The sequence below is a fragment of the Hevea brasiliensis genome, chromosome 9, assembly GCF_030052815.1.
Source record: "Hevea brasiliensis isolate MT/VB/25A 57/8 chromosome 9, ASM3005281v1, whole genome shotgun sequence".
In the NCBI taxonomy this organism is placed as follows: domain Eukaryota; kingdom Viridiplantae; phylum Streptophyta; class Magnoliopsida; order Malpighiales; family Euphorbiaceae; genus Hevea; species Hevea brasiliensis.
The window spans coordinates 16,632,277-16,649,005 of record NC_079501.1 but is presented as its reverse complement, the minus strand read 5'-3'; the positions used below and the strand labels follow the sequence as shown (position 1 = coordinate 16,649,005).

The following is a 16,729-nucleotide window of genomic DNA, read 5'->3' as shown; positions in this document are numbered from 1 at the left end:
ATCAACTTCGTATTTATGCACCTCTCTCAAATTACATATGAGATTCACTTTTTAAAGTTAAAGAAGAAATTATTTTTTATTTAAAAAAAAAGAAAAAGAAAAAGCTTTTTACAATCTTCCAAGAAAAGAGTGTTTAAATGGTGTTTCATCCGCCACGAAAGAATTATGAAAGACAAAAACAAAAATCCATGCAAGAAACGATGGGTCGTTTATTAGTAGGCAACGTACCGTGACCGTCCTTTGGATTTTTTGCCATTAATTTTTAATAAATTACTCGATTCTCAAACTACGGGTCGTTTCCTTAAGGCTGACGTGGTTTTCAAGTCTTGGCTCCCTGGGTAGATTCGTCATTGAGAAAGTCCCTTCCCATCAAAGGAGAAGTCGCCTCCTTCGCTGCGTCAGGAAACATTTCTTTCCAACAATCTCGTCAGGTATTATTTCTCTCTATATTAGGATAATTCTTCGCCATTCTTTCTTTAAATTTTTGCCCAAGATTGTTGCATTTGTTGCGCAGGACATGCTTGAATTTTGAAGCAATGCAGACTCTCCGATTCGGTTCTGTGCATTCTTTACACTGCTTATTCATATTAGTATCAGGTAAGTCACCTTTAGATGACCCTTTTGCTAATTTTCTTTTTTACATATTTCCTTTTCTTGTCTAATGGTTTTAATCATTTGTTTCCTAGCTATTATTACACAGGCACCTAGGATTGCCTCAGTTGCTGTACCGAGTTCCAGCTGCTATGTTCTTGATAATTCTAGTCGCCTTGTAGACTTTGTATCCTAAATTGATAAGGGTTCTAAGATTATGCATTGATTTTCAAAGTATGCATTTTTAGTCATTAGCATATTTTCACATTCAAGTGAAACGTAAGGACGTCTAATTCTGCAAAGATTGCATGGTGGAGAGGGTCGATAATTCGCAAATGGGATGTCCTGTTTTAGGTCTTTTAGACTTGTCAGCCATACCCTCTTGGTTATTTGAATTATGGCTTTTACTTTTTACTTTCTATTGATTTATGTGTTTTGGAGCTGAAATGGGATTTTTGTTGAAAATGCTTTTCTCTTAATATGTTATTTAGAGCAGCTGGATTGGGCACGAATTTGAGTATGAAGGAAAGGTAATCTACTTTTGACTGTGCTATTTATGAATCTTTATCCAGATTCTAGAGGGTATTATATTATGAGCTGGTCGTGGTGCAGGGAAATACTGACTTAGCTGTTCGATTTTGCAAAGACGTTGAGAAAAGATCACAAACGGTAGTCCATAAAACCATATTCTCAAGTACTTTACCATTGTGCTCCTTTTCTCCTACTTTCATGTTTTCTTTCAAGGGTTCATCTTTTATTTATGAAAATGTTGGTGCAGAAAATAATTGATTCCCTAGTAATTAGAAGATGAGTAGGAAATAATTACATTAAGGCTTTCTTATTTAATCAATATATTTAGTCAAATTATTAACACAATTTGCAAAACTTAACCACTCATGCAACTTAGACATGGTATTGACGAAAATTTTGTATCTACGCTTGTTATTGTTAACATCTTTTACTTTGATGGTGTTTCATGGCTGTAAGTGGAAATACAGTTTATCATGAAACTTAAGAAAATCATAACTCTAGCAATTAATTGGATTGCCATTCTCTGGCGTGAATGGCACGTATTCAAGGTAATATTCTTTACTAATTATGTGAAATTAGACTTTAAAAACAAATATAGATATTCTTTACCAAATGAGAAAATTTTTGTTGACTGACAAATAAGACTAGTTTTTTATTTTTTTCTCAGACAGTTAGGATTTTGACTTGCAAAAATTACCAAAAAATAAGTGTTCTCACTGCAGATCATTCAGTCATTAATGGTTGCCATTGTTTTGGAAGCGTTCTTTTGTCCTAAATTTCCGGGACCATAATAAATTGATGGTTAATCCAGGACCACTTTGGCACAACTCTAAAGCTCTATAAGCTTTAGCAATATCATAACACCATGTACATCATATTTATTTTCTGTGATATAGTCATAATTCATTTTCTGAACTTCTTATAATTGTGCAGGGATATGTGAATTTTGGCCGATTTGATAAGTTCAACTACTTTGCTTCTGGTTCAGGACATGTTGATTTTGTTCAAGTAAGCATTATTTTGTCTATGAACATTATGTTGCAACTCAAAAACCATAGTATACGGGATTTTCAAGTATTTACTGAGTCAGAAGAATTTGTTAGAGTCTAAGGATTTTGAATCCTTACATAAAGATAACAAAAATGCGATACAAGTGTGTCATGCCAGTCCATGCTTTGAGCAAGCACTTGCAAAGAGTGATCTCCATCTTTTTTGGCCTCCAAAATGACTGCTTAGAATCTTGCAATTGTGATGGTAATGCTCCAGTTGCAATAAGGAAGAATGATATCTATAACTATTCTTGCTAGGGATAATGATCCTAACCATGCATGAATTTTGTAGAATTCCAATGACCAAAATTTCTGGCAAAGACTTACTTGAATAAATAAAATAAAATTATCTGCCATGTTATTCCCAATGAGGCTATATATCAATAATATCTTTTGCTTCATGTGCTTGTACATGTGTGTGTTTGGTACATTACCAAATTAATTAGGAAAAGAGCAATGAAATTTATTTTATTGTTACACTTTTGGTTTTGTTGGCAGGATACATTGGTTGGCAAGCTAGTTTCATTGCTCTTCTTAATATATTAATGCTAATCTCAAGCAAATCATACTTGAATTCAATAGCCTTTAATGTCTATTAGTAAAGAAAGAAGATTTTGGTGATTATGTTACTATTTTTTTATTTGATATCATCCATATTGGCAATTTCAGTCACTAGAATTCTCCAAAAGCATCTGATCGTAAAAATTTTGAAAATTCACACAGTTAACTAAACAAAACTAAAATTGAGGTCTTTTTCAAACGGTTAATATTGTCATTATCTCTTCTTTCATTATTTTATTTTCAAAATATCATAGATGCTATTATATTCAAACTTTCTTTCAGATTCCCTTCTCTTTATGATCTCCCACATTTCTTCTCATTGTGCCATCATATTCTCCGATTCGTGATTTTGAGAAATTTCCTTTTTGCTGATTGATGTGACCTTAGGAAATCAAACTGTTTTGAATGGTTGCCATGCTAAATGTAATTTTGGAATTTTCTAGGCTCCTTTTTCTGAACATGAATGCCATCACAAATCACACTAATCTTGATGAAGAGAATTTTAAAATATGATTACCTGAATGATCTAAATTTCTCTATTTTTCACTTTTCCAGCGGTTTTACAATGGTGACCTGGCCAATTGTGAGCGTAGTTATGACAAACTGGGACGAACAGCTCAGGTTGGTTGTAATTTTGAAACCAAGCCTTTTTAGTGACAAACCCAATCTTCCTCTGTCCGCACGGACAAAAATAAATACATAAGGGAAGAAGGAAAAAGATATCACTTTTTAAAGAAGTTTACACATCTCTACAGCTATTTGACGTCAGGTTCTATACATCAATTGTCCTCATGAATCTTTATGAGTTTTATAAATATTTCTTTCCTGCAATTGCAGGTGAATATCATATGTGGAAATTGTTTAAATAGACGATGCAAAGGTTTGTGAATACTTTATTTATGAATTTTAACTCCCAGTTTCTTCATACAAAAAGAATTTATATACCTATTATTTTTTTTAGTAGTTGTTAAACTATTTAAGTTTGGTCAATGTTTTGTACCCTCTCCGTGGTTTCATGAAACCAGAATTGATTAGTCAATTTGAGTGACTATAATATAACAATTACAAAACTTGTATATTCAGTGGGGAAAAAGAAACATTGAATAGCAAGTCAATATTATAGTAAATGATTGTTTAGTGAAATTGATGCACACTTAAGACTCATTTGTAAATCCATAAAGCATTAAAATGGATGGTTAGAACTATTGGATTTAATTATTTTGATTGCTGGTGCATGTATGGAAAGGGAGAATGATAAAAACTATATTTACCCTCTACTGCTGTCTTATGATTTCCGAGTTCCCTTGGCTGCTTTGAACTGTCACAAGGCTGACTGAGCCTGAGCTTTGAAATGGCTGGATGTTAAGCTTAAACACGTAATGGGATTGTAGCTCCAGCTTGCCATACTTTTTCTTCTGGGATAAGACTGCATACATCAACCCTACCCAGAGCCTACAAGTGCAGGATGCTTAATGCAATGGGTCACCCTATTTTGGCTTGCATTACTTTTGCAGTTCTTTCTGCTATCTTTATCCTTTTTGCAATTCTTGTTTCTATGGATTTGAATTGCCTATCAGTCAAATATTTCGTCAGTAATCAATGAGCAGTGTCATTGTCTTTGTTGTCATATCTTAGGTGAACTTGGATGCATATGCAATATCACATATGACTCAGACTGCAGGTCTGTGCTATATAGCATATATTTTTGTTTTTCCTCTCTCTATAGCATATATTTTTGTTTTTGTTTCTAATTCTGTGGACTGTCACATCTATGAGACCATTATTTGGACTTGAACTTTATGTACTAAGGATGCATGGAATATCTACTTTATATGCTGGAATCATATGTTTAAACTTTAAAGGAGGTTTCGTGGGACTGTATCTTCCTATTTTTTTAACCTACAAGGATGGAAGTATTGTTGGTCATTGTTTAACATTTATGTTTATTGATAAATTTCATATGAACATAAAAATAAAGGAGGTTTTATGCCCCATTAATTAATCATCGATTGTTAAAATAAAGAAAATTTTAAATTGTTATGTCATTGCATGGTGGAAAAGCAAATCAAATGCTTACGTACTGAATTGCCACAATGATACCAATAATTTTGTATTGAAGGATCTTTAGATGATAACTTTTAGTTGGCAACATGGATTACAATTAGCTATAAGCAAATTCGGTACGTTTCGATGGATCAACAATGTCACTTAGTCACAAGTGCCATATGCTGAATAATGAGCAAAAATGCTAAGAGTTTGTCACAGTTGAAGTAAAATCAGTATACTCATCACAGAGAATACTGTTTGATAGTTGAAACTTTTGAACTTGAAATGATTGACTGGTTGCCTTAGTAAAATTTTCAGGAACAATGAGTGTTTGATCAAATGAATAAATCATTGAGATCCAATTTGTTTTGTAGCTATTGAATCAAGGACCTGAAATCTTTCGATAGTGTCTCTGAGCAGCTCTACATTAGGATACCAGATATCTGGGTACAAAAAGTTATCTGAAATCACTGCATATTGATGGGACACTCTTTTTTGCAAAAATTAGTTGAAACGAAATAAGAGGGAAAGAGATTTTCAAAAAATGCTTGATGGTTGTAAGAGTTAAAGCATCAGTTCATTCTATAATGTCTGCATTCCCTTAAGACAAGTGTCAAACTTTTCTTTTTCTTCATGTAACTTATTGCAAATAATTAGTATAATTACAATGTTTATTAGCTTATCTAAATCCATGGCTTTTCTTTTTTCTTTTTTCTTTTTCCTATAATCAGAGTTTTTGTTGAACTTGCTGTTCTGTGCGAGAAACGTGGTCCGCGAGTATTCAAGGGCTTCACTGTTGGATTTCATCCACGTTCATGGGAAATTGTAAGAAATCATGCCCTTACTGGTATAAACAGAAAAGAACATTTTTAGGAAATTTTGAGATGGGGTCAGCCCTTCCCTGGTGCATTTTAATTAAATTTCAGCCCTATTTCTATTTTGTTTTGATAAAAAAATAAAGAGTTTACGGAAGCTTCATTTGTTGTGAACTTGTAGGTTTACAATGGCTTGACTCAACCAGGTTATGAAAAATCTTACCAGGACTTTAGGTAATCATTTTTGTTCTTGCCATCAGTTTGGCAAGATTTTGCTTGATTTTTCTGAATATTAAAATTGCTTGATTGTCCCAATAATGATATTAGTTGTTTCCTTCTGCAGCTTCAGCACTGAACAAGCTCATGTTACCCTTTATATGACTGCAATTGCTTCCCTTTCTACTTTGGTGCGAAAACCCTTTGTTAAGGTACTCTATGTAAACCTACTATTTACAAGTGCACTTGCTTAAATATGTATAATGCATGTGATCTTTGTTTAATTGACTACCTTCTCAGGTTCTTCCTGAGAAAGGTCTTGGGGTTAGTTTGTCCGGCTCGGGTGCAATCGGGAATTCTCCTTCAACTTTGTCACCAACAATGTTGATTGTGAATTGGAGATGTATGGTTATCTCCTTTCTTGCCATGTTTTTTATGCCTTTTTAATTAATAACATTCTAAACTTGGATTTATAACTTCTGAAGGTCTGGAGGTCCGTGATACACCTTATGAAGTTAATGTCACAATCCCAATAGAGGGTTATGAACCTATTCAGTTTTTTCTTACAAAAAAGTGTGGTAAGCTTTTATTCCTTTCACAAAGCAAAAATTTTCTCTCTTCCATCCTACTTAGCTCTTAATCTTATCATCAGTTAAATCCTTTATGAATTTTTAGATGGAAAAAAGAAATAGAACCAATCATAACAAGTTCTTTGGCTGAGAAACATAGCCTTGTGATTAAACTATATTGCTTGAGTTGGCTGGATGTCTGCGATATGCCATATATAAATGGCTCCATAAATGTGCCCTTTAACTTGCTGAAATCCCCAAATGTAACTGGCAGTGTCACTTCTTCAGCACATGATAAGAAAAGGTGACACTCTGATTTGTTGGGGGCTAGTAGGAGTGCCAGTAGATTTTGATACCAATTTCTACCAAATCCTTGTACCATTTTCTGCTTTAATTTCATTTTCTGGTTGGTGGTTTATGCTTAAGTTTCTAGTTTTCCTGAAGGCCCAGCTTGCTTGTTCAAATTTTGCAGAACGCAGGGAGAATCAAGAGGAAGACTCTAGACGAGGATGGGCTATCTTCGGGGTCATATCTTGCGTGTATGACAATTTTGACAAATTCTTTTTCATCTTAGTTACTGTTAAAAGCATATGCTTATATATTTTGCAAAGTGTATTAGTACTAGAAATGTCTGATGTGGGCAGTCAGTCTCTGTACTGCAGTCTTTATGCCATATGCATTTTTGAACTTGCAGATTGTCCACTGTGTTTGTATATGTATGAAATCTACGTTAAACTAGTTTGAGATCATGTATGTGTCCTTGGCTTTTCACACATCACTCATAAAGCATTGTTTCTACTCAATCTTTTGTTAACCAGGCTTTACTCTTTTCCATCAGCAATTGAAAAATGTCAGTGTCCTTATTGGCACGTTACAATTCTATTAGATATTTTTTTATCCACTATGAATTTTGATATTTGAACAAATTGGAGTTGAGCAGATTCTTTGTCTCATCAACACTGTTTTGTTGTGCGGGGTTTATCTACAAGACACGTGTGGAACGCCTGGTACCCTTCTTTGCTTTTGTTTAGCAGCATTTGATAGTCAATTGCTTCTGATTTTAACTTCTATGAAGTATGTTAATGATGATCTGTTGGCATTTCATCTGATGCAGCGTGGGATTGATGCATTGCCAGGCATGACAACATTATCTGCATGTTTGGAAATTGTGAGTTTACATAACCCCAGTTGTCTTGCTTGATCTTTAATGTTTAACAAGTGTCTAAGTAAATATGGACTACATGTGAGAGGTGTTAATGGTCTGTTTCATTTAGCCAAATTCTAATAACTGTTGATGTGGCAATTGTTTGTGGGTGAAAGCAATGGTTGCCTTGAGAGGAAACATCATTGAATTTCATGATGATGGTATTATAGGAGAGATGTGTGACATGTTTTATTCTCATTCCTTTGGAGGATGATAGATTTCTGATGTCATATCATTAATAATGTATTTGGACATAAATTAATAAGGTTTTCATTTTATCTATTGTGAATTCTATTGTAGACAATTTATTAATGATTTCTCTTGTTTGGTATTTTGGTATTAATGCGTAGAATTCAATCAAATTCAATTCAACATTATGTTTGGAACAAATGAAATTCAATATTTGTTTTCCCAAAATACCATGTATTTATAGATTAATGAGATATTGGGTTGTTGCAAAAGGGAGATTATTAAGGCTGATTAATTTTTTAGTGTAAATTGTCTAAATTCCATCTATTTAATCGGTTTTATATTGAGTGTGTTAAATTCCTTAGGATTGAAATCATGAGACTCAAACCAGCATTTTTTAAGTTCCAAACATGTAGTTATGAATAGCCAAAAATTTTCATAAAAATTCTTGTGGATTTAATTTGTTCCAAACAATGCATAATGTTGTTCCTAGTTGCTGAAACACTACTGTTATTTATGCCATTTTGGGGTGGGGGGGGGCGCGCGGTGTGGTGGTGTGGGTGTTATCGTGTGTGTCCCAAGTCTATGGGCTCCGTCCAAATGTGTTTTCTTCTAACGTGGAAGTGGACCATGTAAAGTGAAGGAATACAGCTCTAGCAGGTTTTGTCATTAGAATTGAGAACTATATTCTGGCATTGTGTAAGCAGACTTTATGACTGTTTATTGAATTTGTAAAACTAGGCAAGTGGGGATGGGCACGGATATACACAAGCAGCAGATGTCAACAGTGGCTACTCACGAGTGGAAGCCTCTTGGGAACGACCGTCTGCCTCAGCTCAAGGAACATGGAGAACGAGTGACAGGAAATATGGTTCAATTTAAGCTTTGTATCTTGACTCATTCGAGTTTTCGGAAAATTTGCAATTTATGAGTTTTGAACTGAAGATATAGGATGCAAAGTTGATTTTTCCCACAGAACATACTTGTAAGAGACTCTGATTGAATCAAATTGAAGCTATAGGGTATTGTTGTACAGGATTTTGTTTCGGATTTCAATGTTAAGAGTTGGATCAGGATTTCAAACTCAAAGAGTAAAGGAAATGTTTGATTTGCTTCAATAAAGCTAGGGTTGTGCATGATTCTCGAGGTCCCGAACCGAGCTGAAGTTATTTTGATATTTTGATTCAGTTCTGATTCTTCGTTGAGAATCGAACTGAAACCGTATAGAAATCATACAAAACTGGAATCAAATCGAGAATCGAATTTATACCTATATTTTTCTATATTTTTTTAATGTATATTATATGATATACTTATATTATTATATTATATAATATATTTAATCTTAAATTATATATACACCTTATAGTTAAAGATTATATAATTTAGAAATAGTTAAAAAATATATTATATGATATATCATGTATTAATAATCTAATTCAAAACTTAAATACTAATTTAAGTATGACTTTTTAATGAAATAATTATATAAAATTATTTCAAGAGTCGAACTAGAATAGTACCAAACTAAAGAATTGAGAATTATACTAAGTTGGAACAAAAACAATGAAAAATTGAATAGGAATCGTACTGAGATTTTGGTTCAGTTTTAATTTCTAGGCAAATCCCAAATCGAATTAAAATTGCATTCTTCTAAATAAAGCTATTATTGCCAAATTTTTATGGCTTAATTTTACCAACCGTTCCTCAATTTTAATGGTTGTTTTATCACTATTCATTAATTTTAATTTGTATTACAAAAATACTAAAACTTCAATTTAATTCTAACCGAAGTCTATTAGGGCATATTTCATTAAATACTCCTACTAGAAACTGATATGATCTAGGTGGATTAGACATAATAAAAAATATTTCACTTTTTGCCACATACAAAAAATAATCGCTTTGCTACTTGGGAAATTCATGTGATGAGAGAGAAAAAAAAATTGAAAGATAGGTAATTCATTTTTCGGAAATAAAGGAGAAACGTTGTTCTCTCTGGTAGCATAGAAATATTTTTTGTTGTATCTAATCCATCTAGGCATGTTTAGAATAGGTTATAGCCGAAATATCTAACAGAATATGGTTAAAGTTACTTTGTGTGGTATTAAAGTGAAGTTTGAGTATTTTTGTAATATAAATTAAAGTTTACGGGGAATGATGAAATAACCCTCACAATTGAGGGACGGTCAGTGAAATTAATCCAATCTTTATAGGACTTTTTTAATAATTATTTTATATATTCACTAAATAAGTTTTACAAACTATTTTTTATGGTAAAATTATAATAGGAAATTTTATTTAGGTACCATGTCAAAAATCTAATTGTGATTGTAGCTGAATTTAACAATGGTCAGCTTAAGTAATTATTAAAACCGAATCAAAATGAGTAAATTAAAGGTTAATGATTGTACTGAAATTAATGATAAATTTAAGAAGAAATGAACTTGATGTTCCATGACAAGAGTTGTTAAGAAGAGTAAAAAAGCTAGGCATAATAAGATGCAAAAGGTAAGGAAGGTAGCTTGGTCTTGAAGAAGTAGAAGCTTTGGAGTAGTTGTCCAATCCTTATCAGTATGTTTGCCATCTTATTGGCTAATGATCAGATTGTCTTGATATTCTTGTATCCTGATTTGGGTAATCTTCCTCTACAATCCATTTGCAATTAAGGCAACAACCCAGCATGTTAGCATCACTGTCATTAATATTATGCTGTTTCCTATTTTCAAAACATCCAAAATAACTACTAATTAACTTGCCACTTTAATTGGTGGGGCTTATTTTTATCCATTATTATTCAACTTATTTGTATAAACAAAATCATTCAATTTCAGTTATTGTTTCAATAAAGTAATTATTATTAGAATTTTAGGTTTTCATACTATCATAATAAGAGTGTAATAATAGTGATCAAACTGAAACAAAACCAAAATTAAGTGATAAATTTAGTTTATATATATATATCATGAATAACCCAGTAAACGAAGGTTGAAAAAGGATGTGAAAGTTTCAGCTTTAAATTAGTGCTTCTCAGTCTCAAAGTCTAGGAGCCAACCTAGAGTCAATATTAAAGTTAAGATCGTCAATAAAGCAGGTGAATATGCTTCTGCTTTAAAGACCTTTCTCACCATAATGCAACTCTTTTATTAATTTATTTATTTATTTATTTATTTACAAGAATATAGAGGCTCAACTTTGCAAAGAAAAAGAATCATTTGACCAGACAAATGACTGAAAAGTATGTGTGTAAGCACTTGAGTCTCCATAATTTATTACAAGCTTGACCTTTAAGTCTTATCATTGTGATGAATCAATTTTATTTACAATTATATATTGAATAAAGAAATGATTCAAAACCAAGGAAATTATTCCTTTATGTTCACTAGTGAAGGCAATATCCCCTAATTAAGGTAATAGAGGTTGGATTATACCCTTATATGCAAGAGTTTAAAGCACATTTCTTGCTCTCAAATTTTCTGGGTTGCTAGTTTAGTTGGGATATCTAAATCAGAAAGCAGTAACACAACTGTGTAGCTAGATTACAAAATTATGGAAATTCGACAAGCTAATTCCTTTTTAAGTGATCGCCTAAGCGCACTGTGATATATATATATATATATATATATATATATATATATATATATATATATATACATATATATATATATAAAGAAATTTCGATATACACACACCAAAACACACTAAAAGTTGTGATTATAATGAGTTTACTTTGTAATTGGCTAACAACTATATGCAGCATGAATGAACTAGTCAGCCTAAATAATAAGCAGCTAACAACTCCAATACTGTTTTCTTCTTTTTCCACATTGCTTACAAAATCTAGTTAGTTGCCAACTCCATCCTTTTGTTCCCTTTATCTCAAGGTTGTGTCCACAAAAGTTCCCTCTATATATACCCCTAAAACGTCTAACAATGCTTCATAGCAAGTTTTGAAGCAATAATGGCTCAATCTATAAACATTCTCTTAGTGCTTACTACTCTCCTTGTCTTCGCTCCTTTTACCATTGGTGGGAAGTCGACTGGAGGTTACCTCTACCCACAGTTCTATGACCATTCCTGCCCTAAAGCTCAACAGATAGTCAAGTCTATTTTAGCCAAGGCAGTAGCAAAAGAAGCTCGCATGGCAGCCTCATTACTTAGGCTTCATTTTCATGACTGTTTTGTCAAGGTCTGTGACATGCCTAGAATTCCTATCACTATTTGTATAGTTAAGTGTGCTCTAGATAAAATGTTCAAATGCACAAGGCTTGTGTCAGGTTTTGAACTCCTGACTTCAAGTGCTATGAGACATGTAATGGCATAAGACAATGTTCATCATAACTTACAAACATAAAGCTCTTCTAATGCAGGGTTGTGATGCATCACTATTGTTAGACAGCAGTGGAAGCATAATCAGTGAGAAGAGGTCTAATCCAAACCGAAACTCAGCTCGAGGATTCGAAGTGATTGATGACATTAAAGGTGCACTAGAGAAAGAGTGTCCTCAAATAGTATCTTGTGCTGATATTTTGGCCTTGGCAGCTAGAGATTCCACTGTTCTTGTAAGTTTCACTTAGTCCTGTGATGAAATTATACTACTTATAGTGATAGCTAACCAAAATCCTGAGCTCATTTGCACAGACAGGAGGACCTAGCTGGGAAGTACCATTGGGAAGGAAGGACTCGAGAGGTGCAAGCTTGAGTGGTTCTAACAACAACATTCCTGCTCCAAATAACACATTTCAAACCATTCTTACCAAGTTCAAGCTTAAGGGCCTCAATGTTGTTGATCTTGTAGCCCTCTCTGGTAACCAAATAGATTTTCTGCCTTCTAACATTTCTGTTTTTTTCCAATAAAATTTCTCACTCCAGCAATAGAACTCATTTTGTGAATTCTGCAATTTATGTTCATCACTGATTTATAATGAACATCATCTCTAAAAACACTAACCTGTGCTATGTGTGCCCAAAATTTTCTTTCCTGCCCAAATTTTAGCAAATGGGTGGTTCATGCTTCCATCAAAAAGAGGCGTGCTAAATTTTCCATGAATTTCTGGCAGGAAGCCACACAATCGGGAATGCTCGATGTACCAGCTTCAGGCAGAGGCTGTACAACCAGTCTGGCAATGGGCAACCTGACTACACACTAGATCAATCATATGCTGCACAATTGCGTACCCGCTGCCCAAGATCTGGAGGTGACCAAAACCTGTTTTTCTTGGATTTTGTAAGTCCAACAAAGTTTGATAACAGCTATTTCAAGAACTTATTGGCTTCAAAGGGTCTGCTGAATTCTGATCAAGTTCTCCTGACAAAGAGTGAAGCATCCATGGACCTGGTCAAGAAATATGCTGAGAACAATAAACTATTCTTTGAGCAGTTTGCCAAGTCAATGATTAAGATGGGAAATATCTCTCCATTGACAGGTCCAAGAGGAGAGGTTAGGAAGAATTGCAGGAGAATTAATACTTGATTGGACTACTTAATTACTCATCTACAAGTAAAGGCATTGCGTCTGATTTCCTATTTATGTTCTTGTCTTCCTTTCCTAATTCTGAAGAAAAATTCAAGTTCTCCATTTTGTTGTTACTACCAGGCAGAATTCTCTGCTCTTACAGGGGTTGAATTCTGTGGTTTTTCTGCTGTGTACGCGTGGAATTTCAGATATTTCATTTCATAAATAGCTGAATGATATTTTCACTGCAGTAGTATGGTACTCTGGTGATCACAGTTTAGTCTGTCCATGTTAGAAGAACTATTGCCACATTTGGTAATTGACTTTGTTGTTAAGAAGCCTGATATAGGGTTAGAATGTCCGAAAAGATAGAGAGAAAGTGGAAAAGTGAACTGGGATTAAGAAGCTGAATGCTCTACCAACAAGTGTTGTTGGGTGCAGTGGCAAGGCTACTGCACTCCAAGGTCTCAAGTCCAACCATTATAAAAGGCATTGTTGGGAGAACAGTCATGAATACCGAAGGAATTAATTTTATGTGAACTGTAAAATGGATATAGAGGATTCTTTATGTACCAAAGGAAAGAAACTGAATGCTCTATCCACTTTGGCAATTCAACTTGTCCTTGGCAAGCAGAATCTTGAACCTTCTGATTTATATCTACCACACAAATTAGTTCCCTTAAGAACAAATCATAAATGGTTGACAATCTCTGCTACAATCGAGACTTGGAGGCAATTACTTCATCAAAGAAAGATGAACTAGAAGTGTGTTTCACGTAGAAGTTCAACGAACCCTGCTCACCTAGGTCTTTTTCATCAGATAAATGGAATTCGCATGTAAATTCTCACTTGAAATTAGAGTATCATATACCTTTGTCAATACCTTGCTTTAAGCCCTATGATAAAAACTACAGAACTTGCTCAGCAGCAATCTCAAGAACACAAGCCACAGAAACAGTATAAATTAGAGATCAAGAAAATATCTACAGTCTACAATTGGAATCCACAGCTTCAAACAAGAGTGCCATGCTTGCTATAATAGGAGAGAAAACAACAAAATAAGAAGAAAATAAATGAAGGGTCGAATTGTACAGCAAAGGAGCATGTACCATGGAAAATGATAGGGACTGCGCAGATTGTAACTCTAATGACACAACGCGCCGAGTGTAAAATATTTGGCAACAAAACATGCAGAAAGCAATAGTCATATAATCTGATGTGAAACCAAAGATACATATAATAACATAATTTGTCTGCCTAAAGGCTTACAAGTTCCAATCACTGATTATTACTTTATATACTAAAAGAGAAAGTGTTTTTACTGTTCTTAACAACAATAAAATTACTCCTTATCCTGGCTCTCTGTTTTTCCTTTTCTTTTTCGGTGCAACGTGCAGCGCATTTGGTATTTTTTGGCCGTATGAATGTCACATGATGCGTTGACATTTGGTATTTTTATAATTATATCATTCTTTCTTTTAGAATATAGTATAATATGCATTTATGTTATTTTTTTATATTAAGCCCACAACCATGATTTTTTATTTTATAAACTGTAATATAATGAATTATTAAAATTTTATTTTAAATGAATTGATTAAATAATTATAATAAAAATTGATAGATAATAGTATTACTTATAAAATGTAAATATAAAATTTACATTATATAGCAAATAATGAATTTGGGAATTTAAACAGAATTTTTTCTATAAAAAAATTATTCCTAATTGTTTACTTTAAGCTATTAATTTATAAAATTATAACACTATTTTTTTTAACTAAACTATATATATGGATATATTTTATATGTGTAGGAAATAGAAATAATTAAATTTTTATAATAATTTGTGAATTAAAATTATGAATATAAAAAATTTTATTTTATTAGTAATATGCAAAAATTTTGATAATGCGGGCACTATTCGAGAAAGATTGAGTGAATTGCCGGCTCAGGTGTAAGCCGTAAAACCTTTCGGAGAAGATTTTGTCTTGATAGTCGAGCAAAGAAATAACTCACAGAAATGAGAATGCCAGAGAAGATTTTGTCTTAACAGTCACGTGAACCAAAAAGCATGCGAAACAACAGTAGAAAATAATATTGGACAAAGTCAAAATACTAGGGATTTCAAAGAGGCTTGAGGACAGCATCTCTATGCAGCCAAGAACTATTCAATACTGTAGAAAGAACAGTGTCAACAACGACGGATTGGCATGTGTTAGTGTACAGGAGTAACAAATCCAGGAACACCGTCTCCAACATGTTAACAGAAACAAACCAAAATAGAAAATATTTCTAGTTCATCACAAGAAGGTAAGTATGGAGTATATGTGTTTTAATAGTGTCCATATCAGAGCAAAGAAAATAAATCAGAGGGGAGGCCATGGATGATCCTCTCCTTTTGGAGGAACTTTATCACTTCTCTACTTCACGCAAAATGGTTAACCTCATTTATTATGATAGTTAGAGCTCAGATTATATATATTCATTAAGATTGTCGTTCCACAGGTTGTATACATTCATTCTGGAGATTCTGCCTCATTCAGACCAGAAACCTCATCAGCCCACACGTTAGCATCACCGACGAGCCAAAACTGAGAGTTTGGTTTAAATGCTCCTGTTTCAATATTTGTTCAGTTGTTAGTTGCCAAAATAGTAGCTTTTGTCCTGAGGTGCTTAATGGATGGGTGCTGAGGAAGGAGATTTTTTTTTTTTTAACATGAAATGAAAATTTTGATTACAAATACAACTTAGGAGAGGGGTTTCCGCCTAAGCCTAAAAATAAAATACCATCTAAAATTCATTAACCCATGCAAGTACTCGACCCATAAAAGAAGCAAGAAATCGAAATTCCAAACACAACCGGGGAAGACATTGGAACCCTTCACTAGAATACCACCGCAAAGCACCTTCAATAGAATGAAAAGGCAGCCCATAGGCAAACCCATCCATCGAATACTCTTCGCAGCAGAAACAAAGCAAACACCCGGGCCTAGCCAAACCGAACTATAGAACATCAACACAGTAGACCCAAAAACCAAAGAGATCACTAAGGCAGCCAAATTTGTCCACTCCTCTGTGCCTAAGAAGATGAAACGAGCTCATCTACTGTCAGAGTTTCTCGTGTTGAGCCACTCGGCGAGGGCACTAGAGTTGGACTCCAATGGAGTGCTAAACGACACAGTGATGTTCATTGACAACATTTTTAAATCCATCGGATGTCATCCTCGACACATAAGACCACCGATTCTAAATATAGCTATGACTATCTCTCATAAAAGATGTAAAATAACCACACTCACCATGCAAGCTCTAGATCTGCAAGATGACTAAACAAAACCCAATAAAAGCTATGAACAACCCAGTTTGGGAAGGGAGGGGAGGGGAGCCCCTTACGTAGCCAGAAAAATCACCATCCTCCTACGCTCTAGATAAGAGATAATTACCAGAGACGAACGCTCTATTGAATTCGAGAGAAAATGAAGCCTAAACTACAGAGGAAA

General features: G+C 33.8%; 2 protein-coding genes across 3 annotated transcripts; both read left to right on the top strand.

Annotated features, from left to right (window-relative positions):
• The first annotated feature begins 296 nt into the window (after positions 1-296).
• Positions 297-8,804, top strand: LOC110647936 (uncharacterized). 2 transcript variants are annotated; one of them, XM_021801988.2, is made up of 19 exons: positions 297-431; positions 515-597; positions 687-778; positions 1,083-1,121; positions 1,204-1,260; positions 2,056-2,130; positions 3,288-3,353; positions 3,570-3,612; positions 4,368-4,413; positions 5,510-5,603; positions 5,775-5,827; positions 5,937-6,021; positions 6,110-6,212; positions 6,295-6,387; positions 6,851-6,917; positions 7,197-7,228; positions 7,319-7,385; positions 7,493-7,546; positions 8,513-8,654. In XM_021801988.2, the coding sequence occupies exons 2-18, from the start codon at positions 537-539 to the stop codon at positions 7,518-7,520; spliced, it is 1,101 nt and encodes a 366-aa protein (XP_021657680.2). In that variant the 5' UTR covers positions 297-431; positions 515-536; the 3' UTR covers positions 7,521-7,546; positions 8,513-8,654. The 2 variants fall into 2 exon arrangements, with proteins under 2 accessions (XP_021657680.2, XP_021657679.2); XM_021801987.2 differs by lacking the exon at positions 7,197-7,228 and having other exon boundaries at positions 8,513-8,804.
• Positions 8,805-11,525: 2,721 nt separating this feature from the next.
• LOC110647932 (peroxidase 72-like) lies at positions 11,526-13,436 on the top strand. The gene is made up of 4 exons (XM_058153178.1): positions 11,526-11,960; positions 12,142-12,333; positions 12,413-12,578; positions 12,832-13,436. Exons 1-4 carry the CDS (start codon positions 11,733-11,735, stop codon positions 13,242-13,244), a joined length of 999 nt encoding a protein of 332 aa, XP_058009161.1. The 5' UTR covers positions 11,526-11,732; the 3' UTR covers positions 13,245-13,436.
• Positions 13,437-16,729: the final 3,293 nt, after the last annotated feature.